Source organism: Labrus mixtus, chromosome 12 (assembly GCF_963584025.1).
Source record: "Labrus mixtus chromosome 12, fLabMix1.1, whole genome shotgun sequence".
Taxonomy (NCBI): Eukaryota; Metazoa; Chordata; class Actinopteri; order Labriformes; family Labridae; genus Labrus; species Labrus mixtus.
The window spans coordinates 8,736,801-8,763,400 of record NC_083623.1 but is presented as its reverse complement, the minus strand read 5'-3'; the positions used below and the strand labels follow the sequence as shown (position 1 = coordinate 8,763,400).

At 39.6% G+C, this 26,600-nt stretch overlaps 1 protein-coding gene across 3 annotated transcripts in view; it reads right to left on the bottom strand.

The window, feature by feature from the left end:
* Positions 1–2,796: 2,796 nt before the first annotated feature.
* Positions 2,797–26,600, bottom strand: part of slc24a4b (solute carrier family 24 member 4b) — a 42,574-nt gene continuing 18,770 nt past the window's right edge. The window contains exons 3-17 of one of the 3 annotated variants that reach the window (XM_061051818.1): positions 24,180–24,256; positions 19,946–20,020; positions 19,778–19,862; positions 19,570–19,673; positions 19,143–19,217; positions 19,007–19,032; positions 18,690–18,743; positions 14,544–14,698; positions 10,795–10,964; positions 10,424–10,559; positions 9,672–9,838; positions 8,435–8,549; positions 7,722–7,834; positions 7,508–7,573; positions 2,797–6,204 (exon numbers count right to left, since the gene is read on the bottom strand). In XM_061051818.1, coding sequence (XP_060907801.1) covers positions 6,055–6,204; positions 7,508–7,573; positions 7,722–7,834; positions 8,435–8,549; positions 9,672–9,838; positions 10,424–10,559; positions 10,795–10,964; positions 14,544–14,698; positions 18,690–18,743; positions 19,007–19,032; positions 19,143–19,217; positions 19,570–19,673; positions 19,778–19,862; positions 19,946–20,020; positions 24,180–24,256 — 1,568 coding nt within the window. In that variant the 3' untranslated portion in view covers positions 2,797–6,054. Of the gene's footprint in view, positions 6,205–7,507; positions 7,574–7,721; positions 7,835–8,434; positions 8,550–9,671; positions 9,839–10,423; positions 10,566–10,794; positions 10,965–14,543; positions 14,699–18,689; positions 18,744–19,006; positions 19,033–19,142; positions 19,218–19,569; positions 19,674–19,777; positions 19,863–19,945; positions 20,021–24,179; positions 24,257–26,600 lie in introns of all 3 variants that reach the window. The other 2 variants (XM_061051817.1, XM_061051820.1) reach the window with 2 other exon arrangements.

Below are 26,600 nucleotides of genomic sequence, written 5' to 3'. Positions count from 1 at the left end.
GCTCTCCAGCTTGATTATCACACAAGGCAAGTTTCCACGAAGGACCAATAAATCATTATTCATCATTCTCTGAGGGGGAAGCACACACCATTGCCGCAGAATCATAAGTGGTACTCGTTCATTTTAGATATTCTTTTCAGGGATGCTTCAAACAAACAGCAGATGATTTATTTACCATCTAATTTTGCCCATACCTCCAAAATTAAAAGTATTGTTGCATGGTGTATCTCTGTGAGCATTGACTGAGATTGAAATGCATGATGCAGTAACTTTAATTAAAAATCATTACATCTTTTAATGAAGGAAAATTAGGCTAGCAGAATAAAAAGAAAAGAAAAGGAAGGATGCTATAAAGTAAGTATGATATGGCCAGAGTTTTTAGAGAGGAGATAAAATACTTTTCTTAGAATGCTTTATTCACAGCTGATGCAACAGGGAAGCCTTGAGGAGTACATCAAACTCATTAACTTAACCTTAAGGGTCATTTCACCAAGAACGATTAATTACATATCTTAAACTGCTCATATCAAAACTGTTAAAGCAGCACTTTGTCATTTGGCTCCTGCTTAAAGGGAAGAAACACTTTGAGTCAGCAAAACTGAATTTGTCCTCCAGTGTTTCACTTTGTAAATTAATTCTGACAGTAATGAATTTGAATAAATTACAGATAAGACCATTTTTAGTACATCCTATTTGTGGAAGGTAATTAAACACTGTTGACTTGTTCTTTATATAGAAGTTGAAATAACCCCTAACTACTCTTACCCAACCATAACCTTAATCCCTTCCCCTAACTGTGACCCAAACTCAACCCTAACTCCAGCCCTAAACCTCATTGTCACTCTAAATGGTAAGTCCAACCCTAACACCATAACCCCAACCCCACTTATCCTACCCCTGAACCATTAAAGACAGTGCGAGGAGCTCAGACAGCAGGAGGGAGCTCGGAGTGGAGCCGCTGCTTCACAATGAAAAGGACCAGTTGAGGTGATTCTTTCATCTGATTATGATTCCTCCTTGGAGCTCCCTTAGGAGCTTTTATTTGACCCAGAACTCACTGGAGGGATTTTATATTTAATCTTACCTGGGAACGCCTCGGAATTCCCCAGGAGGGGCAAGAATACGTTGCTGGCGAGAGGGACATCTGGGTCAACTTGCTTAGCCTGCTGCCAAGGGATATACTGGAGAGAAGGGAATAGATAGGATAAACCCAACACAACACTACCCAGAGACCATTACCCCCGGCCCTAACCCCCCTTTAGCCCCGGCCCTAAGCCATTATCCCTAACTGTCAAACCTCACCCAAATCACAAGCCCTGAAAGCTACAACCCACAAATTAAACCATCTCCTATCCACAAGCCTTTGCCCGAACTCCCCTGCATCTCCAGTGTGATGTTGGCCTGTTTATTCAGTAATAAATCTGTTAATGGAAAACCTCTCTGTGACTATCTTTTTCTCTCATCTTAGTTAATTGAGAAAATGGATGCTTGACACCACCCTATTAATAAGACTTCAATCACTCTACACACAAATCGTGTGTGCTCTAATGTGACTTAGATCATCTTTGATGTGTGTGTGTGTGTGTGTGTCACCATGTAATCTGATTTTATTCATTCAGACCTGGACCGCTTTCATAGGTGGTCCGTAATCAGGTACTAGTCTGGCTTTAGCTGAATGACCTCAGCTTGAATAATCGTATTGGAATATGTTCAACTTTTCCATCACTACAGTTCAATATTTGGCTCAACTATGTGCCAAAATACGCCGTGAAAGGTTAGCCTTGACATTACAAAAATGTGTTTGGGTTACAACATTTTAATTATGCACACACACGCCTAAGTACACGAGCAGCAGCAGCCATTGCTATTCACAAGCTATGGTTAAAAAATGGGAAAGGAATGTGAACAGCAGGTTGTCATTTTGATGTTGTCAAAATTAGATTTGCACATCCTTAATAAAACCATGTTCAAGCATGACTGGGAAATGTATACAAAGGTATTTTAACAAGTGTGTAGGCATATTCTGATAGGATTTTATCAGTGAAATGTATGTTAATTTTTAAAAGCAATTAATCACTTTTTTCATGTGGGTCCTGGGAGGGCTCACATTTCTTATACAAGTAGGGGGGGGGGGGCCTCCAAAGAAAATGATGGGAGGTTGGGAACCACTGGCCTAGAGGTTTGGTCGCGCCCCATGTGTGGAGGGTGTGGTCCAACCTGTGGCTTATTTCCCCTCCATATTGTTCCCCATTATCTCTCACCTGTTTCTTACTTTGTCCACCATCCTATCATATCAAATTAAAATCTTAAAATGGGTCTAATACGAGCTAAACAAAAAAGCAGATACGGGTCACTGTTGGGGAGTCTAGATGTAGCCCAAGAATCAGGATCTCCTGTCCTCTGCGCTCCAATTTTGACCACTTTTTGAGAATCTTTCTCAGGCCACACTAAAATAACAAAAAGAAGATGTCAGCAGAATGGTCTGCCTAATTAGTATCCTACTTGTCCTGCGAAAAAATGCAATGTTTAAATAAAATAGAGTCTTAATCTCAAAATGAATCCTACTTTTAATAAATTTAGGGCTGTAAAACTGACATTTTTCTGCTTCTGATACTCTAGTACCACTGGGTATCCTACTGTTAAACTTAAATACAGAGCCAAATGACCCTCATAATCCCTTTCAAACATCAGTAGATGCTGTGAAAAACAAGACGGCACGAGCAACAGATACATGTACAAATGGCTTGATTTAATTTATGTATTTCACAAACAATCCAAGAACTTATGAGACAAGTGTACAGGAATTATTTTGCCATTTTATTTTTTTTCTTCACATTATTGCTTTACAGTAAAATGCATTGGTTGGATATGTCCAGTATAGCAAGACAATACATTCATATACGTTATACAGATGTCCTCAGTAATGTTTTTATAGTAACTAACTTTACATTAAATATATTTTTTAATCATTTATTATTCTTGACAAACAACTCCCACGTCACATTGAGCTCACAGTGCATCAGGTCGCATTCAATCAAGAAATACACACCAGTCTTCTCGTGTTCAATTGCCATTTCTAACTTGTGTTTTCTAAAGTGTGTGCGCTTATTTTGTACACAGGATTTTCCATACAATCTGAATTAATGCAGAGCTACGACAAGTATGGCATCTTTTTTTTTTTCCTCTTTCAAAAAAAGTGTCTTGGTTACAAAGATGCGAGTCAGACAACCGTTGAGAATGTAGTCAAGATGAGGACAAGAAAAAGAGGAGCGGTTGTTTTGTTTCCCCCCCTGCTGCGGTGTTCCCTGTCAAACCTGGCAATCGGGACATGACCACACAGAGCAACAACAAAAGTATACACCGAAATAAATTTAAAACCGTAACACCGCACATTCTGAATCAACTCAGGAGCAGTACAGACCTTCCTCCTTTGACAAAAAAAACAGCATCCAAATGTAGTTTCTGTCCGCACAGAAAGCCCACTGAAAAGGTTCAAAGGGAGGAAGGGTGATGTACAAGGATGTCCCTGTGTGGTCACCTCCATCCAGTAAACACAGCCCTGATAGAGTAGCAGCTTAAGGGGGTCCATCTTTTTTTTCTTTTTTTTTTCTTTTTAATTCCTTGAAGTCTGCTCTCACCCAGGTCCTTTGAAAAAAGTAACAACGTCCCGAGGGCGGTGTATGAAAACCGTCCCTCCATCCGTGTGTTCCCTGCTGCCCCTCTGCGCCATCAGCTCGGGTTGGTGGAGAGTTAATGCCCTTGTGCAAGAGGGGACAAGAGTCGAGAAAGAGGAGAAAAAAGGGAGTGTGTGTGCAGGAGGAGAAATCAGACTTCCCTCAAAGTCACTGTTCCAGAAAAAAAAAAAGTCTGTGCTTTGGGCTCAGTTCCTCAGCTGTCCCAAACACACACACCTGTGAGCTCACACATCAAGTACTACTAGACAAACCGACGTCACATCTCCGCGGGATCCCCCGTCTTTTTATGGCGACCTTGCAGGGGGACCTTCTTTCACATAGAATTCTTTAAATCGAGATTGCATATACAAGTGCCTGCTGCCGACAGCGCGGCAGAGGAATATTTTAAACACGTAAAACACTCCCCACGCAACAGAAAAATGTCCGTTCGTAGTCTCTGCACCTCAGTTGTTGACTCCTCGCAGGCATTTTTGCATGATGTCAAATGTCTGGATTGCAGTGTAGCTCGTAGCTGCCGATTTTTGTAAAAGTGGGCCAGGCGCTTTTTTTCGTGGAGACGCCCTGAAGCCCTCAGCCTTTTTTTTTTTTTTTTTTTTCCCTCTTTTCTTCCCGCTGTGCTGTGGAGGGAGCTGCGTTTAAAAGTCCCAGCATGCACTGCAGACAGAGGCGGGGTGTGCTCATGGTGTTAACGAGGTTCCAGTCTGTTCAAAAAGCCCGGAGTGAGAAATACGAAGCGAGGGGCCCATTCCACACACACACACACACACACACACACAATGTTCTCACTCTGTCCCTCACACACACACACACACACACACATATACACTGAAAATACACACGCACAGAAGGAAGCACTAGTTGATTCAGAATGAGAGGACGGCTGTTAAAGTGCAATATCTACATGTAACTCAAAATCACGAGACCATCACCATCGACACCTCCTGGAGTTGTCCATCTCCGAGTTTCCCTGATAACCGACGGCTGTGGTTGGCACCCCTGGCCTGGGTAGAAAGGCTGCAGTGCCCCCTACCGGCCAGAGAGTGTTATAGCAGACAGTGTTGAGAACCGTCCGGTTTCTTTGCATTTTGTTTGTCAAACAACTTCCTCCGTTCTGCGAGCTGTCTCAAGACGAGAACAGACCACCTGATGATGACAGAAAAAAATCGGATGCGTCCAATAGATCTGGAGCCAGTTTGTTTCTCTTTCTTCTTCTGAAGTTGTGCGAAGGGAAAAGTGGACTGACCCATCACTGAAAAGAAATGCTGGAGTGTAAGTCACCACAACCAGCCAGACACCTCTGAGTGGTCAAATCTCTTTACAGCACAAAGCAAGAAAAAGCATTTCCATGTGCAATTTGTTTCAGTGAAAAAAAAAAACAAACAGGCAATGTCTTATATTTGCAACAAGCTCTCCTCCGTATTTCATACTAGACAAAACCTTGTTTTGAAAAAATAAATACAAAAGAAACAAAAGAAAGGTGTTCACATTGTGCCGTGCTGCATATGCGTAACACCCTCACAGTCGACTGATCCGGACTGTGATACTTCAGACACAAAGTGTCACAAAAGTGTCTTTTTTTTTAAGAAAACAAAGCAGATTTGATCAAGCAGATGAGGGTTGAGAAAGAGGGGGGGGGGGGGGGGGGAGTGAAGAGAAGCGCTAACAGTTTCTGCTCCCTGATGCCAAAGGCCATGCAAGGGGGCGTTGGGTCCAGGCTGGAGAAGGGGAGCTGCCGAGGACAAAACCCTCCTCCAAAATAAACATCAGTGTGTTCTTTTTCTTTGGGTGCTGGGGAACTTTTGGGAATGATTTCAAGGAGAGTTCTCTCTATGTGGAAGTTTTGGTTGGAGTCATGAGATTTTTTTTTCTTCTTCAAAGACTCTGGTTTGGTTTGTGGAAAAAAAGCTTTGGAAAAAAATGGCAGATGGTAATCTACAATGTGAAAACAGTGAAAACACACACCTACACTCAACAGGGGCACTTATGATTCTGGAGGTCCCCGACATCTAAAGGCATGCTAGATGGGTAGAAAGTTAACAGGCCCACAGAGGAAATAAAGACTTTACTGCAATAACAGGCAATGCCCCAAATAGTGGGCATTAAGGACTGGCACTGTGTGACAAGAGGACAAATCAGAGATGTAGAACAGAGTCCACTCTTACAGCCTATACTGCCTCTTGAGAAAATGAGTCATACTCAAGACAAAAAAAAAAGGAATTACAGGAGAGAGAGAGAGAGCGAGCGTAAGGGGGGAGAAAGAGAGTCTCCCAATAGGTCCGGTCTTATTGAAAAAAAATAATATTTGGGGTTTCCTATGGGGGGAGTTGAGGTTTTGGTATCCGAGGCATGCTGCTGTGCTCTAATCTTCCATGCACATGGGCAGGTTGACAAAGGTGAAGACGTTGTACTCGATCATGACGGAGAAGCAGAGGAAGACTGCGTACAGGGTGAGGACGTACACACCCAGCTTACAGTCCAGCCGCCATTTGTTCAGGTGGATTCCCAAAACCTGAAAAAAATATAGATATATTAGAATGGCTTGTGTAGAGTCTACAATATTTCATATGTCAACTTTATGAGCACTGGCTTGAGTTAAAAGAAGAGAGAGGTACACAAACAAAGAAGAATTGAAGGCTGCACCCAATGATTTAAATCACTTGTTTTACTTTTCTGAATTGCAAAGAACTTTTTTACTTCTTTACATCCAAAATACAAATTTTGTACAAATGCTGCCTTACAAAAGAGGCTATTTCATCCCTTCCCCTTCACCGATATCGATATTGAGGGGAGAAAAAAATCCTATACCGATATCTTTCTAAGATCTATGTTCAACCTGTAGAGATGTCTATGTAGAGATAGACATAGATATACACATTTATTGCATTGATTGCTCAAATGTGGATCAAACACTTGTGGAAAAGATATATATAATAAGAAGACGAGACGGGCACTCAACTAGAAAGTAACTGCGCATTTACGTGCATCTCTGGAGAGTGATAATGCTTGGTGTGATACATATAGCACCCTCTGCTGGTGAAATAATTGCCAGTGTAATACAACAATGCCAAAAGTGAAATGCTATTTGACTTGTGAATAAATCGAGTGATTTTGGCGCTTATCCACGATCAAATTAGCCGATGCTGATAGCTGCTAATATATCGGTTGGGCTCTGGTGAATACACAACAGCATTGTGTTCACCTTTTTATGGTGCACTGTCTGTCACTGATCTGTGTGGTTGGTCAAAAAAAAAAAAAGACAAAAAATATGAGCTCCAGGCCCTTAACTGCATGTTGTCAACAAAAAGAAATGCCTTCAACTGGAGTTAAAAAAAACTGATGATAGCAGCCGATATCGATGTTGAACCGATGCGTTGGTGCATGCCTGAAAAAAAAAAGTTCCAACTAGTCTCACTTCTACCATCTGCATGGAAACTTGTGTATTCAAGGGAGTTGTTCCACTTTGACTCCAATAAAAATGTAATTGTCTTTATCTGCTCACATTTTCATCAATTATTAAAAGCAGTAAGGCAAACCAACTCTTGTTCTGTTTATTCTGTAATTAAAAATGTATCACTTCAGAGGAAATTTCGTGCTGAGACTCCCGCTGTTTACAAAACCGAATTTCAACATTTTGATGAACCAATTATATAACTCAGTTCAGTCAGTGTTGCGTAACGGTGCAGCAATCAGTGGCGAGAGCTGACAAACTGAGATGTAAGCACTGCTGGTTTCACTTTCAAGACGTATGGGTACACTTGTAGCAGTGTTATCTTTCCAGTGCAGCGTAAACATCATCGACTTTTTTCCCTCACCGTGAGGGCCACAGAGCCCAGCAGCAGCACCACGGAGTACACCAAACCCCGACTGTTGATCATCACCTGCAACAGACAACACATACAACAATTCCACCTGCAGCTCCACAAACCTTATCGTTCAGGCCCAGAGAGAAAAAAAAAAAAAAAAAGGAGGAACTGGATGTTTCCAACGTGACAAAATCTGATCTCTTGTATAAAAAAAGCTCCCTACCTCCGACCCATAGCTGACGCACATGGTCTGTATCGCCCAGGGAACCCCCAGTCCCACCAGAATATCGAACACATTACTGCCGATAGTGTTGGACACCGCCATGTCTCCCAAACCTGCGAAGAAACACAAGTAGTTATTAGAAATGCAACTGTTCCAGAATAAAGATTAACTTTTTTATAGTTATAGTCTTATGATATCCAAATTGGCGTTCACCTTATTCCACGGGGAAAGCAGTGACACAGGACTACATCGTCTATAAACAGCTCTGTTTATAGTGCTCAGTAGGACATCTCTACAACATGTTAAACTCTTTGCACTTGGGAGATAACATATTTCTACACTGGACTTGGACAACTTTATGAAGTGCACCTTTGTTTATATGAATGTGTTCAGGTTTTATCAATTGTAGCAAAAATGTAGACGATTAAGTGCACATGGCTTACAATGCAACTTTACATATAGACAACATAAATGCATCATCGTATGAAAATCTGTAAACCCACTCAACATCGACTAATTTTACCAGAAACATCCAAACACTGCATCAGTGCTTATAGTGTTGGTTCGATCCATTAATAGAACTGAAGACGTTCTAGTGTAAGTGGTTTAAACCGTGTACCCCCTTGAGCTCTACATTCACAGCAGACTCTCTGATGTGTCATCGATCCAAACAATTGAATCCAAATCCCAAAATATTTCAGAGCAAAGGTTACCTTGCCGAGCCACGATGAGACTGGCTATGCAGTCCGGGACGCTGGTGCCTGCTGCCAGGAAAGTGATGCCCATGATGACGTCAGGGATCCCCAGAGTGTAGCCGATTATAGTCACCTAAGAGAAATGTCACAGATCAAAAATAGCCTACTCCGTGAGAGAGAGAGCATTTAAAAGTCACATTTGTACCAAATGGAAAAGTAAATAATCAACCAAGATTACAAAATTATGTTGTTTATTTCCTGCATTGCATTACCTGCTCACTTACAGGATAGTTAGCTTTAGTTTCTTTTAGAGACAGTGGTTTTTATTTGGCGTCGCTGTTGCCTACAGGCGGTGCTTTGTTAACAAAACCCTTAAGTGGTAAACATATATTTTAAACCATCTTACAAGTTCAACTGTTCATGCTACTCCTAGTTTGGAAACAAAAGAAAATCATAAAGGAAGCAAGAAGGCCACAAGAGGAAGAATAGGTAATGTTGGTGAAAAATCTGAATACAGGGGGCTTGTCGATTGCCTAGTGGTTAATTTGTGCCCCCATGTACAGCGGCTACAGTCCTCAAAAAGCGGCCACTGACCTGTGACTCCTTTGCACGTGTCATTCCCCACACTCTCTCTCTCTGATTTTTTGACTCTAGCCACTGACCTATCTCTCAACAGAGGTATAAAAAGCCCCCAAATGAATCTTTAAAAATGCATTCATTAATAGCATAATAGTTTTAAAAAATTGTTTTTATTAATTTCCTACTATTATCCTCTACATGGATCTTCAAGAGGAAGGTCACATTGGGGGACATTGATAGTATTTTGCCTGTGAGCCTACAGACCCTGTGTATGAACATCCATGAGGAATCACTAAGATTTCTAAGATATTTTTTAATACTGCATCTCTTTATGACAGCACAAATCCTACCTACTACTAATTTAATTCATTTAATTTGACAAGAGACCATGTACATTATTAAACATACATGTCGCATTGTACCAGAGTTAGCTTAAAGAGCTAGTTTACATCTGCAGTTAAATATCTAAATCATTCAACATGAAAAAAGATGTGTCGGAATATAGAAATAGTAACCCTGAATGATTTTTCCAGACACTCTGACTTTCAGGTGTTCCCTTGGACAATCCTTTCAGCACTCTCTGACTCACAAATAAATACTAAGAGGTGTTCTGGTAAATGGTTTCTCTGACAATCTAATAAAAGGATTGCTTTCTGCACACATAAATAACACTCACCATCCAGACCATTAGGTAGGAGAAGACGGCGATCCAGACGGTGGACAGGAGGAAGGAGAACATGAAGTATTTCTCCCAGCGCGGCTTGGCGCAGTTTGGGACGGTAAAGAACAGCAACAGGAGCAGAGGCCACGAGAGGAGCCACTTCAGCTTACTGCCGATCCCCCCTGAGACACAAACACATGTTAGCACCGACTTGCTTAGCCTCTTCAGTTCTTCTTTTCATTACCAGATATCTTTTATTACACATTTCAAACACAGAGTATGCTTGATCTCTAAACAATAATGGGAAAATGTGGAATACTGTGATGACACATTTTAAGTCTAATTTTTGTAGGCTTTTGAACACAACACTGAACCATAGTTTCTGGTCTTTAATCATTATTGTCAGCATATTTTTTCATGACAAACATTCTCTGTAGGCTCTTGTACATGTGAGCGATACAGCAGTATTTTATGCAACTGGATTGCTTTTGTTATTCTCAAGCATCTTTGTGTATAGTAAGAGCCCACTACTTATACATTCATATTTTATGAAGCCATTAAATTATGTAAGCAAGGACTTCAATAACTACAAAGGCTGTGAGTAACAACAGTATACAGAGGGATGTTGGATGCATTTGTATGTTTATCTTTAAGTTGCATGATGTTTCAAAATTAAATATTTTATTGGTAGAGTGTTTTTGCCCTGTATCTATCACTGTGTGCAGAATGACATACAGTCCCCATTTAGTATCACATGACTCGCGTACTTGGAATATGAAAAGGTGAGATGGTGTCGTTCTCCTCCGGCTCGGTGGGTTTGTCCTCTGGCACGTTTCCGTTCTCGATTTCCACCTTCCCGTCAACCACTTGTGTCTCCACTCCGTTGGCGGCTTGGACCAACTTCTGGCGCTTTCAGAAAAAAATAAACTAAGTCAAAGGGCACATGACCAGACGCGTTTTCTAGTGTAGCTGCTGCTGTGTTTTTTTTAAGAATACTTCTTGCTCGTGCAGTCACAAATGAAAAACACAAACAACATGTCTGCTGTGTAGCGGAGATAAGGAGACTCTTATGGGCTCATGAGAACCTCTTCACATACAGCAGTAGCAGTCAAATCCTCTAACTGGAGAAACAACGTACCTCTGTAATGATGAGACGACTGGCCATGCGCAGACGGGTCTTGGGTCCAAAATGGCTGGTGACCATGACGCGGAGGCCGGCTTCTGGGAACCTGAACTTGGAGGGGCTGGCGTTCATGATCTCGTCCACCATCACGACCGATCCGCGGCTGTAAGCTTTGGTGGGCTTGACTGGAGGGTGGCGGGAGATTATACAAATACAAAACATAGAGAGAATAAATGGACTGTGGATCCACCTTCATGATCACTAGACAAAAAAGTAGAACTACATTTTTATTCATTTCTGTTAATGTCATGCATTTAATACAAGTGCACACCCTCTTAATAGTGTTGTAATTTGTTATCAATTTGTGCACCCTGGAGACCCCTTACAGTGCAAAAATAAACTCACCAGGACTAAACAAAGACCATTTTAAAGATGTGTGTAGGCATCAATAGCTCCTCCTTACTCTACAATAAATGTCTCCAGTGTTATTCTGTCTTCCCTAGCGCTACACTTTCAAGGTCCAAGCTCCTTAAGAATACTAATGGAAGCTGAACTAGAGCAATTTGTCACCATGTCAGAGTTAAAGCTGCACCAGGCAATACCTTACGACAACACACACAATTCCCATTACCTCCCCCATCGCCACGAAGCCTCAGTGTGGTCAGTTCATTGACTTCAAAAAGTGAGCAAAAGCATCTCCTGAATGTTTCTTCATAACAAGTCGGAATGCGTTTTTCCATAGCTCCAGATTTGTACACCTTTTGTGTCTTTAAACTCCATGTGACCTGAAAGTTGATGTTGGTTGTTGTCACAGAGATCATCATACAAGTTTAGACCATTTTAACTCCAGTATCTTATAAGATAGTGTCTGGATGTGTCGAGCAAAGATGCTGTCTAGGCCCTGAAAAGGAAAAAAAAAAAAAAAAAAAGGACCCGAAACTTCAAACTTTAATGAGTCAATTATTTCGACTCTACAATTTTTACTTTTGCAGTGAGTTTTCACATTAATGGAAGCTCTTTTTTTTTTTTTTGAAGGTTGAGAAACTCTTCTTCATATCAAATTATCTGAAGCATTCATAAGATTATCACATTTGCCGTTTGTTTTCACTGTACAGGTTTTATGTTTCACTTCAGACATGTACATATTTAAATATCATTTTGAGACAGTCATGGATCTGCTTCAATAAAAAAAAAAAAAACTATCTCGGCTGAAACTCTCTTCGGGGTGAGCAAGTTCAGTCCTTTCTGGAGCAACAATCAGATCATCAAATCATTCATTCTGTTACATCATTTTATCCTCATGTTATGGAAGAAAAGAGGAGTGGAAAATCTTTCTCCGCTGCTGAAATGTTCCCCGTTCTCATCTCTTTGGGGTAAAAACATCACACACCTGCTTTGTTAGATCGAGTGTGTTGGGTGCAGTTACCGACACTACAGGATTTCTGGGTGCTGAACTTCAAAAAGCTTCCTCACATTGCCTGGTGCAGCTTTGAAGTTCTCCTTGTAGTTGTGAATATGTATGGGTGGACGAGGATTTGATTTTCAAAACTTGTGACATGGAGGATATAACACCTTCGGCATCTTTGAACTGACAACTTGGCTGGCTTAGACGTTAAACAAACAGTCTCTACAGATGAAAAAAAGTTTGCTCTAACAGTAAGTTATATCTTAAAGTCTTTTATTGAGAACCTTTAATCCTCATTTCCCTGTGCTTACAATTAGCTATAAGATGCAGTGTGTGGGGAATTACAAAAAAAATTCTACTTATTAGTTTAACTCTGAATTAATTTAACTTATTATGCATGCAAGAATGCACATAAATTAGCAGCGTAAACAGAACCGGCATAAACATTTCCTCTTGTGAAATTCATTACCACTTCAGGAGTGAGTGGGTCTGCGCCCCAGAGACCGGCAGAGGGAGAAAAAAGTAGTTTGCAAGCAGAAAGAATAGGCACACAGCAGCACAAACACTGTAGACAATAAGCAAGAGTAAGTTTAGTAAGGCTAAACAGACAGGCATGTTAACACTAAGGCAGCCAAAGTAGGAAAGGTTTAATATCTCAGAGGGGTTAAAGTTCAAAAAGGCAGGAAAGCAAGAAGTGGAGAACTATGGCTATGCAGAAAATCTCCCCACAAACATGGCATTAAAGAGGTTATTTAGAAAAGGCTTTTTAATAAGTTTGAAACCAAAGACAACAAAGTCCCCTGACATTAAACTGCATTACCGAAAGGAAGATTAAAGAAGATCTTCATTATGCCGTTCCCATTTTAAACAAGAACTTTTCATTTCTTGCCCCCTGCATGCCTCCATAAGCTCCAGTTTCTTATCACCCCAACAAAGACTTACCGGGTTGACAAAATGAATGGAGGGACATAGCTGAAGAAACTTTTTACAATTATCACAAGAAAAAAGGAACAAAGTGGGGAGGAATTTGACACACCATCTTTCTTCAGGTAGTGCAGTTCACTGGAGGTCAAAGAAGCTAAAGTCGTCTTGAGCTTTTTATGGTTCTGCAGTTATATTTAAAAGGAACTGTTTGACAATTTGGAGGAAAAAGTATCTGCTTTCTTGTTGAGAGTTTAGAAGGTCGATACCACTCAGATCTGTACGCTAAATATAAATTTGCAGCCAGCAGCTTGTTAGCTAAACAATCTGAAAAGAAACAGAGGAGTAACACAGCTCAGGACAAAGATAACAAAATCTTCTAGCAAGCACCACTAAAGCTTTCTAATGAATATAATATTGCTTCTTTCATAAAATCATACAAAATTGACAATAACTTTTGTTGACCACTCACACAAAGCTATACAGCTTGTTAGCTTAATCTGTAGCATAACAAAAGTAAGAGGACGCAACTAGCCTAGCATAGTACAAAATCTTCCACCAAGCAACGCTAAAGCTTGTTAATGAACATAATATTGCTTCGCTCATAAATTTTTACAAAAATAAGTTCAGTACACTGAATACAAAGCCATACTGCACGCAGCTTGTTATCTTAAAAAATCTGTAGCATAACAACAAAAACAGGAGGGGAAAACTAGCCTAGAACGGTGCAAAGGTGACTAAACAACCAATTTAGCTGGCTAATAAATGATTTTTATATATAGTTATATTTAGATAATATAAATAATTTTCTCTGTTAAATTCACACGGAAACTGAAACCACTGAATATAAAGCGTTGAGCCTTCTGCTCATTAGCTTAGCAAAAAGGAAAAAGGTAAACAGACGAGTTTACAATTACAATGCTAGCTAGCAGCACCAGGAGTAAATTTTATATTTCCTATCTTTGAAATTAATGTAAAAGCTATGGTGTAAAAACATAATTTAGCTGTTTAGCTGCTGTTATTAACCCAAACTGGCTGATCATTTCAGATGAACAAGCTGTTCTGTGTAAATACACTATATGCTAAATTTGTTGCTAACCAGCTACTGGCTAGCTTTTTTTTAGCGGCAAGATATAAGACTGGTATCAATCTTCTTATGTAACTGTCAGCAAGGCAGAAAATTAGCATAATTTCTAAAATGACAATTTTGACAAAGTAAATGTCAGAATAATCGTAAGCTTCTTAAATTGAGCAGAAAGAAACGAAGGTAAGAGCCACAGACCCTCTAACAGAAGGAAACAATGATGTTACATCAATCAAGTCAATTTGTGAATTCAATATAGGCAACACATCAGAACCAAAATCTTTTTCTAAAAAACAGAATATGTGATTTATTTTTCGGTAGTCTTGTGTATCCAGCCTGTCTGATTAACCTTACCTTTTGCGAGTAAAGGCGATGACGGGTCATCATCAGAAACATAGTCATAACTAGTATTACCGTCCTCCATCTCGCTGCTGGCCGCAGCGTTACCATTGGCCACATTCTTCTTGGACTTGGACCCCATGAAAAATCTCTGCATGCTGGAGTTGAATCTGATAAAGAGGTGGAACATGAACCCTCAATTAGATATACTGAAAACATTAAACCTACAGTCCTAGAGGGAAAAACAAACACACAAGCTAGTTTCAAAATTAATATTTCAACATAAGCCCCAGATGAAAGGCTTCAAGTACTGATAACAAGACACAATATTTTACTCTCCATACACTTCTATCGAATTCATTTACATTTAAGGTGGCCTACTTTTAAAAGATGGTGTCAGCATTATGCTATATAAAGAATGGCTGAAAAAACAAAAAAGAAACAAAAGCTAAAAGAAATGTATCTCGAAGCCAATCACAGGGCTTTTAATCATGATCAGTAAAGACCTTTGAATAAGGCATCCGAGTACCATAACAAAGAAAAAATATAATAAATACTGATCACACTGCTGCTGCATTTGAACAAAGTGCAGAGGAAAACTCTGGAAACATCACAAGAGTTACTTTTCCTTCAGAAGCTGATGCTCAGACTAAAATGTCTTGTAAATCAGTAAATAGTTCTCAAGAAGCAAATCAACTAAATATTTTATTTGATGAGGAGTTTTTTTTATTATCCGAGTGAAATAAAGGTTATTATATTTTGGAGAGATTTAAGTTTTGGGCAAAAATATTTAACAAAATCAGTACAAAAAGCTGCACAAGAAGATACTCATCAGTCCAACATCAGTTTAAATAATCAATAAACAAGAACTCCAAGGACTGAGAACCTACACAGACAAATAAACAAAACGTTTGTGTAGTAATTAAAACAGAATAAAATCAATCACAAAGCTTTAATTTTGCCTTCAACCCCCAGAAGGAAGTGGAAACTGAAGTAGCAGAAAGCTAGCCAGCAAGGACAGTCTATCAAGCCTGAGACAAACACCTGCTGTGTCTCGTTTTCAGCTCAACATAGTTTCATTTTCTATTCAGAGTGTGTTAATAAGTTCACAGACTGACCATTACAGCAGAGTGCAGAGTACCAAGTACTCTGGTTGAATTCTATAATGGTTTCAAACACTGGACACTTCTTACAAACAATGGTGGCTACTCTACACCAGTTGTGATCTTTTTCTCTTTACTGTACACTAAGATTGACAGATCTTTAGATCTTGGGAAAACTGCCTTTCAGAAATCACCAATAATCTGGTTTCGGACCTCACATTTTGTCAATTTTTAACCCAAACACGCTTGACTTTTGCTGACCAAAATGACTTTTTTTTTTACATTTTCTGTGATGAATTCCTGAATTTTTACTCTATTCTGTTTGTTTTACAACTGGCAGCATGTATGCTATTTTAGGAGTGAAAGAAAGAGTCACAGCGGAGGTCACCTCAGAGAGTCTTGATCGCTCTATATAAAACCCCACTCTACTGCATTTTGACTGGAACAGGCCTAAAATTGTCAGCGGATATTTTGGGAGAGGGGAGACATATGACAGCATATCCTACAGTAAGCACTTCTTTCCTCCAAATGAGAAAGGAGAGGAGTGATCTGGTTAAGCCGGTGCTCTTAGCCGCTGCAGAGGGAGAAAGATTAAACTCTTATGGCAGGGAGAGAGCAGGCTGCTGCTGAGTGTTATACAGATTACCAGCTGGACATAGACAGAGGCAGAGGAGCAGGACCATGTGGGTGGTATTACGCAGTTTGGGCTATAAAGACACAAATATGGCATGATTGAGTCCCTTTTTTTGTATGCATGACGCAGTAAAACATGTTTCAGGATGGACTGTAAAATGAAATTTGTTTAGTTTTATACATACCATAGGCAAATAATAAAAACATATCCCATGTAGATCCAATATTCATCAGTCTCAAATTCAAAGACAGAAGTTTTTTTCATGGAGCCAAAGTTTTGTAAAACGAATCACATCTGGAATATTATTTTATCAATCAATCAATCAATTTTTATTTGTATAGCGTCAACTCATAACAAGTGTTATCTCGAGACACTTTACAAAAAGCAGGTAAAAGACCATACTCATTGTTATGTTACAAAAAGCAGGTAAAAGACCTTACTTATTGTTATGTTACAAAGATTCGGCCTATCCATCATGAGCACTTCAGCAAAGCAGCAAAAGTTACAGTGGTAAGAAAAAACTGCCTTATTAAAAGGCAGAAATCTTCGGCCGGATCCCCGGCTCATGACGAAACAGCCTTCACAGGCCTAGACTGCGCCGGGCTTGGAAAGGGATAGGGGGAGAGATGGGATAAAATGCAGGAAGAGGGACAGGGAGCAAGGGAGTGGAGTGTTGTTCAGGCAAGACATCCATTTTAGAGTTTTTTTATGTGTTCAAATCAAACCAGTTTAAACCAAAAATTTTAAACTTAAATCTATCAGTGAAGGAATCATGTGAACTTCAATGTCAAGTGAAATAGTCTAGGATACAGTATATACATTGAAAACTCTAAAATGATGCTCTAACTGTTGTGGAAAAGCATCATGCATTAGAGGAATTCATTAGAGTGGCCATATTTGCAGCAGAAGGCTCCTGGGTTGAATCTTCAGCTAACATCTGGTGAGGGGACATGACTGAGACCCTCCCCTCCAGCTGGAAACCCGCTGCTCTCCTGTGAAGCTACTGAGCGCACAGTTGGTCATATTAATCAGCCCACAGGTACCAGGTGTGGTAGAGTTTAAGCATCTCTTCCCAGACACACAGACACACGCACTCACGATACTGCAGTGGGAATCTCTTGTCAGTAACAGTGGAATGTGATACATGTATGCAAATACTGTATACATTATATTTCAATATATTCAACCTATACTCCTACTGGATGAGATGTACAGTATAAGGGAATTATTGGTCCTTTTAAATTGTTGCATTTGTCTGACAACTAAATATACATGTGAGAACAAATACATTTTAAAGTGTGCAGCAGAGCTTTTTTTTCCCCTTTCTTAGCCAAAAAAATCTTCTTGTGACCCATGAGATGTAGGACCTGATTGATGTGGGATTTTTGGGGCCTATACAGATTTATCGATATTAGGAAGATCCAAAATCTTTCTTACATTTCTACGATCTTTGAAGACAGATCAACACAGAAATACACACATTTCATGTGTTGATCCCTTTAATGCAGTTATCAAACACTTGTGGAAAGATGTATAATAAAGACAAGATGGTCTCTTAACAGGAAACTAACTGCGCATGTATGTGCATCACCACTCTGGAGAGTGATAATGCTCGTTGTAATCCATATAGCGACCTCTGCTGGTGAAATCCAGAAAGACAAATGCTAGTGTAATACAATGACACTCAAATGAAATGCTGTTTGACTGGTGAGTAAATCTAGTCACACGGCGCAAATCAGAGACTAATATAGACTAATAGACCAATACCAATATTCCCTTGATAGGCTAATATCCGCCAGTATTATCGGCCGGCCGATTAATCAGTTGGGCTCTTCTAAGATGTATCGTGTTGCATTTTGAGCAGTTGGACTACTACATTGGGAACCATTTGACTGAACTAGCCAACTCTCAATGACACAGTTAAACCATCACAACCATTATAAGTTTATTTTTAAATTGCACAGTTTAATAAAAGTCTATTTTTAAATTGCACAGTTTAAGTTTGATTCATCTAGGGGTAGTCTTTAAATATTTTTTTCGGGTTAAAATACATGTATGGCGGGGGGGGGGGACATCGGTTTTGTGGTTAATTTGTAACAAATGTTTCATGTCATGTAGGTCTTTGTAACCTGCTACTGGATGCTTTGAATTTCACTCGGGATCAATAAAGTATCTCTCTATTAATTCAGCAACAACAGTAATAGGCTGCTTTTCTGCATTCAAAAACTATCATTGCCATGTATAATAATGAAAGCTAAAAAAGGCAATTTCCAATGTAACAGTACATTTATATGCTCTTCTTTCTGTCCTTTTACAATGCTGGATTTCAAATTCAGGACACCTTTCAGTAAAGAATACCTTTTACATTATATAAATCAATTATTCCAATACTTTTTTCTTTTTGATTAAATATGCAGAACTTACTTCATAACGAGGATGTAGCCAGCATACATGACCACCAGCACCAAACTCTCCCACCTGATGAAGAAAACAAAACGAGATAAGAGAGAGAGAATGGCAACAAATGGATGTTTCCAAACACTTTAAGAAGTCTGCTTATAAAAACTTACACACCAGACCATGTCGAGCTAAATCAGTGAAATCTTTAAGCTTTGAGAATCCAGGACGTTTGTGTGTTATCAAATGCTTATTGACTTAGTTTATCAATGATAACCTGAATAGAACGTTTTGTTTCATCTTTCACATTCAGACTCGTTTACAGTTCAGGATGAGTAACTTACCAAACTATCTTCCCGTCGTAGATGAACTGAAAAACAAAGGAAACGTTTCTTTAGATTGGAGTGAGTAGCATTCAAAGAAAAAAGTCATGACTGGGGTTCATTTGTAAAGTATGTGATGAACCTTTGACAAACTTACTGCAATCAAAGCCAAAACAGACAGGGTGTAGTAGAAGGAATCCCTGAAGACCGCCCACCAGGTTAAAATCACCACCTGAGATTTCACACGTTAGAAGTGCTCAGTTGCATTTGAGATATTGTCTTTAACTGGCTTTAAGTGTCAGAGACTTTTTGTGTTATCAAAAGCACTCAAGAGGTACATTTTCTGTAAAGACAGAGATTTGAAAGGAGAAACAGATTAATGATCCATTTAAGCCCCGAGAGTTCAGCTCCTGGTTTTCCCACTAAAACCAGTTGTGAGAAAAACTAACTGAAGCAGATGGCTTTGTTTTCCCTCGGCACAAACACTTCTGCCACACATGTGCTTCTCTTTAGTACATAAATAAACAGAATGATGCCACTGCAGTAGGAAATCACTTTCTACACACACACACACACACACACACCTGTCCAGCGAAGATCCCGCAGACACCGATGATGCAGAGGATGTTAAAGACGGCTGAGCCAACGATGGTCCCCACCCCCACATCGCCGTGGGTGATGAAGACACCTGCACAGGGAGGGAGGCAGCCAATCAGGATCAACGTGACACCAACCATCTGTGTGTGTACATACTGTGTGTGTGTGTGTGTGTGTGTGTGTGTGTGTGTCTACCAATCACAGAAGCAAAAAGCTCTGGTGCAGAGCTGCCAGCTGCCATGAAGGTGGCTCCTGCAACATCTTCACTCAGGTCTAATTTCTGCAGAAAGGAAGCAAAGAAAGTTTGTTGAGTGTTGTGTAACTGAATTACTGAGACACTTAAAAACTACAACTCCCATGTACCTCACAGATCTTCTCCAGCGATGTCACAAAGTATTCGTCGCATGTAATTGCGAGTGCCAGAAACATGTAGAGTGCCTGGAAACAGAAAGAGAAGAGTTAATTTTGACGAGTGTGTGTGTGTATGTCCCTGTATAGAAATATCCTTAATCAGCAGAAATTAGCTAGGTTAATATTCTCCTGGCAGAGGGCGGGTGAAAGGGAATCTCTAAGCACAGCACCCAATTAAAACATGACCTGCTTTAAATTCAAATGTCAATTCAGCGACGACCCGTTCTCTTTCATAATTTGAAAAATCTACAGCAGCCTTCTTCAGCAGCTGAGGCCAGATCTATAAATTATAGATCAGGTGTGACATCAGCTCCAGCAGCCGTGCTCTGCTCTATGCTATCCACAGGGGGCAGTGCAGGACTGCAGTATGAGTAAAGCAGAGCTCCCTCCAACACACAGACACATTTTATCCTCCTCTCAGCAGTGAGGCCAAGACAGTTTTGACCATATATGATGCAAAATTTAAAATCCCTGCGGTTAACATTTATAAGTTTTACTTTTGAAAATGTCCTACATGTATGATCTTACAAGTAAACCCAAAGTTGGGAAGAACACAAAACCAAGCCGTGATTTTGATGAGGTTGATATGTATTCTGACACATTTAAGGATATTCATGAAAGTACCCTAAGAACCCATTCCTGACTTAAATATCTCTCAGAATTAACAAAACTACTCAGCAGTACATGACAGTACAGCTTAAATCAATAATGGATTTAGAAATATGCAGAAAATTCAATTGCTAGTTGATTTTTGAAGTTTTTTTGTGAGATTGTGAGTCAATTTTAATGCAAATATGCCAAACTGTCACTGGTTCCAGTTTCACAAATGTGGTGGTTCCTCACTCTTCTTTTCAAAAGTTGATTGGAAAACCAAAACTTAAATTTAATAAATTTCCCCATTGTGGGATAAATAAAGGATTATCTTATCTTAAAACTTAAACACGTGTCACTGTGGGTAGTGGGTGAACACTGCAGGAAGTTCTCAGGTGGGTTCTCGTTTTCTTTTTCATCCAATCATTTCAAGAAAAAAAAAAAAATTAGATTAATCATTACTTTAAATGCTCATTAGTTACAGTTAGTAGTTACCTAATGATATTAGATATAGGGTAACAGAGGACGTTTCTCTAAGCCAGCATTTTCTAATTCTATTTTTTTTTTAAACCTTGAAAGATTTTAAATGAAGTTTTCTTACATTTTGGTAAAACTCCTACAACAAGAATCTTTATCTCTCTTGTTTTTTTTATTGCGTAACGACAACAGATCATGACAGGAGATCAGCAAACATGTGTAATCAAATTAAATACACATCTTTGTTAAACTATGGTATTAGCATGAATATATATATATATATATATATAAACACAAACCATCAAAACACACCACAAAATGTGACAAAACCACTGAATGGCGAGAAATTTAATGAATTAATGACTAGATTTTAAAAACAAGGTGGATGAGTAACTGCAATCTGAATAATTCCTCCACCTGTGAAAATGTTTTTGCACCTTTAATGTTTGCACTGACTGTTTAAAGTTTGCGGCTGTTCCTGCTATAGATCAGAATCAGCTCATTAACTGTTCAGTGTTTCTTCTTCTTCTTGGCCTCTTGAATTTTTAACTCATGTATGAAACTTATCCACATTTTAAAATAAGTTTGCATTTTTTTCATGTCTGTCTCCAAATAATAAGTTGGCTTTATATTAATGTAAAAACAGGCAACAAAAACCTCTCTACATTTCAAAAAGTAAGAGCCCTCGCTCTATTCCTAATTGTATCCAAAGCCAATATGTGCAGCAGAGAGACAAATCAAGGGTATATGTCCCAAAGTTGAAGTGTCTGTGTTATGAAATTCCCTCTGTGCTCCACTTGCTTAAAGCAGCAGTGGAGCCAAAGGGACAAAAAGTGTGAGTTTTTCAATTAAAAAAGGATGAAAACTTGGTTTTGGATTGGTGAACCTATCCTTGAACCCAACAAAAATATCCATTATTGAAAGTATCTCTGTCGCAGAATTAAATCCTGAGTGTGGGGAAAGTTTTCTACTGGGAAATATTACACCAGGGTTTGTGTTATTTCCAGTGTCATGGTCAAACTTTCCGGAGCAGGATGGAGGAGTGAGCGTGTGTCAGAGGGGCAGATGCTGACCTCAGTTCTTCTTCTTTTTTTTTTTTCTAAAATCCTGGTTAGAGCCATGGATTAGATTAAACATTTTGAAAGCCAGTTAAATCCAGCATGAAGAGCACTACTTCAACAATACTGAATAACTCCATAGGTGGTTGGTGTCTTTGTATCAAGTCAGTGAGGATTAGCATGACTGAACGTGGACAATGTGGGATTTTCATGTTGGAGAATGAGCTCATACAGTAGAAATAATGGACTGTTCTTGTTTCCAGACGGGAGGGAGGGAGGGGGGGGGGGGGGTCTTTCAGCATTGTTTACATGAATCATACTTAAATTTAAACTGTGCCTGAAGATACAACAACCTAAGAGTAGCACTTCCATATTTATGAAGCTTTCTAAACACTTGCACTGCTGAGTTAAAGCTGCCCTTCGAGAGACATTATCGCTCCACACCACTCAGGACGTACACTCAACACACGGCGTCTGGTGGATGCTCAGCTGATGTCATGTTCAAAAGCCTGAAATTCTGATTTATGAACAATTTCACACATGACAGTTCAACTTAATGAAGGACTTCCGATGGTTTTACTAATAACTATGTACTGTATGTCTATATTAAGCCTCTGGGAATAGTACATAGTAAAATAGTAAAACTCATTTGTATTATCGACATAAAATCAGAATTAAAAGAGTTCATCACTAGAATTAAAACCAGTTCAGATGACTCGTTTTATGGTGTAGAATTTTAAAAAGCTTGAGGCGTGATGCCGTTTCTGATTTTCTTAGTTGCTTCACAAAGAAATCAGTTAAGTCCCCTGAGTCAGAGGAGAAAAAGTCCTGTCATCTAAAATTATTCATATCTCCTGGTCACTAAGTGTTCTTTTACAAAAGGTTTTGCTTTATGTCAGAGTTAGCTGTTAGCATACTCGTTCAACGTTAGCTTAGATGCCCCTATTTGTTCTAACTGAAATGGTAAGTGATGACTGTGTGACAATGGGTAAGGTAGTTGTAATGGCACTAAATTCTCACTGCAATAAATTAGTCATTAAAGGTGCACTATGGAGTTTTGGCAGAGAAATGTGAAAGTTGGAGAAAAATACATATTCTGTGTTATATGTTCATAACTTAATACACAAAGTGTCCTCAGAGGAAAATCTGGTCTCTGGAACACTGAAGATAAGTTGTTACGCGAGAAGTTATGGTGGGGGGCCCGCAACAATGAAACCGTAACTCTCCTGGTAGCTTTTTAGCTCCAAACAGTGTTACAGGGACCCATATTTTCAAATTGAATGAAGTTTGTATAATAAGTTCAGAGAAAAATAGCATAGAATTGTTTCACTTCTCCAACTTTCAAATTTTACTACCAAGTCAGCATAGTGCACCTTTAAAGGCCAGATTAAACTCAACACTTAGACGCTCATATTTACTCAAGAGTGACACTCGTGCTTGTTTTATGAAGCTAAATAGATGCTGTGTGACTGTTCTTGCTGAAACTGTTGTATTAAAATATCAGACCCCAGTACAAACACAAAATCAGGACGGTTGACATAAACTTACTTACACAGCGATATTTGAAAATATTTCAAATGCTTGTCTCTATATGACATGGGTAGACACCTACATGTATTGTAATTATGGGTTGTTGCTGGTGACCATTAATTGTTTGACCTCAAGTGCTACTTCTATATTAGTATAACTAAACTATTCCCATGTTTAGTTCCCCCTCTATACACAGATCCTTCTGAATGAACATGTGTAGATATGTGTGAATCTGCATCAAAGTATAACTATTTTTGTATAAAAATGAGAGCATGTCGATATTTAATCAGCCATAAAAGCCTTAATGTGGCATGTTCAACATCTGGAAAGAAAATAAAACAGCCACCATAACCTCTCGTGTTTTCTTTTTATACCCTGGAGGTAGGTAAGGCCACTTTGTGAAAAGCTTCTAAATCCACCTACAACCGGCTGAGTGCAGCTGATACTGCGAGCTGAGAACTGATGTGAACAGAGTTGTATGTACAGCAGTTTGAAATAAAGAAGTAAAAAGAAAAAAGAAGTCCCCTTACTGCCATGATGTGCAAAAGAACGGCACCACTCTTTCGTTCCGGGTTGGTGAAAAGGTCATGGGGGAACTCGTGTATTGCTGAGGAGAGAGAAAATGTCACAGTTACCACACATCAGCAACAGAACGGCGAGGTTTGTGTCCCTTCATCCTCCTACACGAAGAGGACCACATGACTCAGAGATAAGTGTCGACCTCAGAGAGAAGTCTGGGGTGTCCTCTTTGTTCTTGCACTGAATTCCTTTGTTTGTTGTACCTGTGTAGGTGCTGTTACTTTTCATCTTGTTTCATCTCGTCTCACTCCAGTATCTACAAGAAAATTGTCTTGTTTACCTGAAACGCAGCAACCCCCAACCAGAAAAGATCAAATGCAAATCTAATAGCAGCCTGTGATCATCATCCGAAAAAAAAAAAAAAAAGCTGAAGTCAACATCAAGAGCTTTTGAGTTCCAAAGAACCCAAATGGCTCCAGACACTTTTTGAAAACATCGTCAGCCTGCTGTTTGTCACGCTACTCGGCCACCAGTGACTTCATAACTATTCGAGGAAAAATAAAAACGAAGAATAGTCGAGCATCACATCGCCTCAAAACTGATGCAAAAAGCTCGGGCTATATTAAGAGTGTGAAGTCATGGAGCATTAAGGCATGCAGGCGGAAAAAAAAAAAACCCTCCCCATGCTGAGGACTCATCATACATCATCCAGAGCTCCAGCTGGAGCACAGTGTGATCATGGTACCACCATACGGTTCTCATCTCTGGGAGCACAAATGCCTCGGAGTGCAGCCGGCTGGGCACACAAGCTGGCTGTCTTTCTAACGGGACCCTGCATCTGTAGAGAGCGGCCTCTGTCCTACCTTCTCCCGTTAGGACCAAGCTGCAAGCTCGCTCTCCTCTTCTCTCTCCTGGCACTAAGCCTAAAACATTACAAGCACATTCCCTAAAGAGCTAATACAAGCCTGTAGTATATGGAGAATTAGTGACAAAGAGTTCACATGCTAGCAGATCTGTAATGCTGGATGTTAGCATGTGATGCTCATGAAGCGTGCTAACAGATTTAAGTCGTAAAATAGTTTTTTCTTTACAGTTAGTTTTGCTGTACTAACATTTTCACATGATTTTTTTTGGCTCAGTTTTGTTACTGTGATGTTTTTCTTTTCTATGTTCCGTGTTCGTCATCACTGATCGGTCCATTTTCAAATGGCAGTAAACAAGATGTGTAGCTGATGCTAACGCTTATGATGAGGCTGGGTTAATTGTCACAGCATCACTGGAATTATTCAAAATTTGAATCTAATGTGAAGCGTACCAAAACCAGTCAAACTTAAATACTGTAAGGGCTTTTTCATGTCACAAATATGTGTTTCTATGACACTCTTCAGTAGGCGACAGGAGAGGCTTCAACTAACGTTAGCCTAGCTTGTTTATTAAGTTGAGGATTCCTTTAGAGGCAGAAAAAAAATCAATGACAACCATCATATCACAATCACTCAGGCTTCTTAATATAGCAGACAGCCTTCAAAACTATGGTCTGTATATATTATGTTTAATCACACTTTTGTTGGAGGAGTACTTGGTATTGGCCAACACTCAAGTCAAGGTAACACAATTTTAATCTTGAAGAAAGAAATGAATGAATTTCTCCACGTCATTGGAGTTGAAGCAAAACGTCGCTACAAAAAAGACAATCAAATAAATGTGACTGCTTTGCTTTGGTGCCACTTACACAAGAAAATAAAAACCAAATCCACACAGGCTGCGAGAGGAACACGCTGCAGTCTAAGCCAGAAGAACAATGCTGTTAACAGAAAAAAAAAAAAAACAAGATTTGGGGCCTTGTCACATATGGACTCATGAAGTGGAACAGTGCTCACCTGAGACTTCTCTCTGCATCTGTCCCGACCTCACCGCTGCCTGTTTTTATGATATTCGATGTTGTGCACACATGACTGACTCCGAGGAAGCATTTGGAACACTGCACAGGCAAATCAAATATTCACACAGTATGTAGACAGAGTCCGCTTAATCAACTGCACGCCTCCTGGATTACATTCAGTTACATCACATATATGGAAATGTAGTCGTGCATTTTGTATCTCCGCATGTCATCAAACACGTTATCTTTGTAGCAGAACAAAGAGCCTCCGCATAAAAGAAACTAGCTACCGGCTAAATTATCTCCTGTAGCTTTATGCTACCACACTGCTTCTTGACTCAGTTACACAACATACTAATAATGACTTGCTGACTGTATGAGTTATGTAGATTATGACCTTAAAATGTAATGAGAAACCATAGAACACCTGGATGACATTGGACGCTCACAACAACATTAAACTGTGGCAGGCGGCTTTAGCTCATTTAATTTCCGACAGCTTTATGTGCTGAATGAAACGTGTCGGAAAGCCGGCGGCCACAAAGAAAGG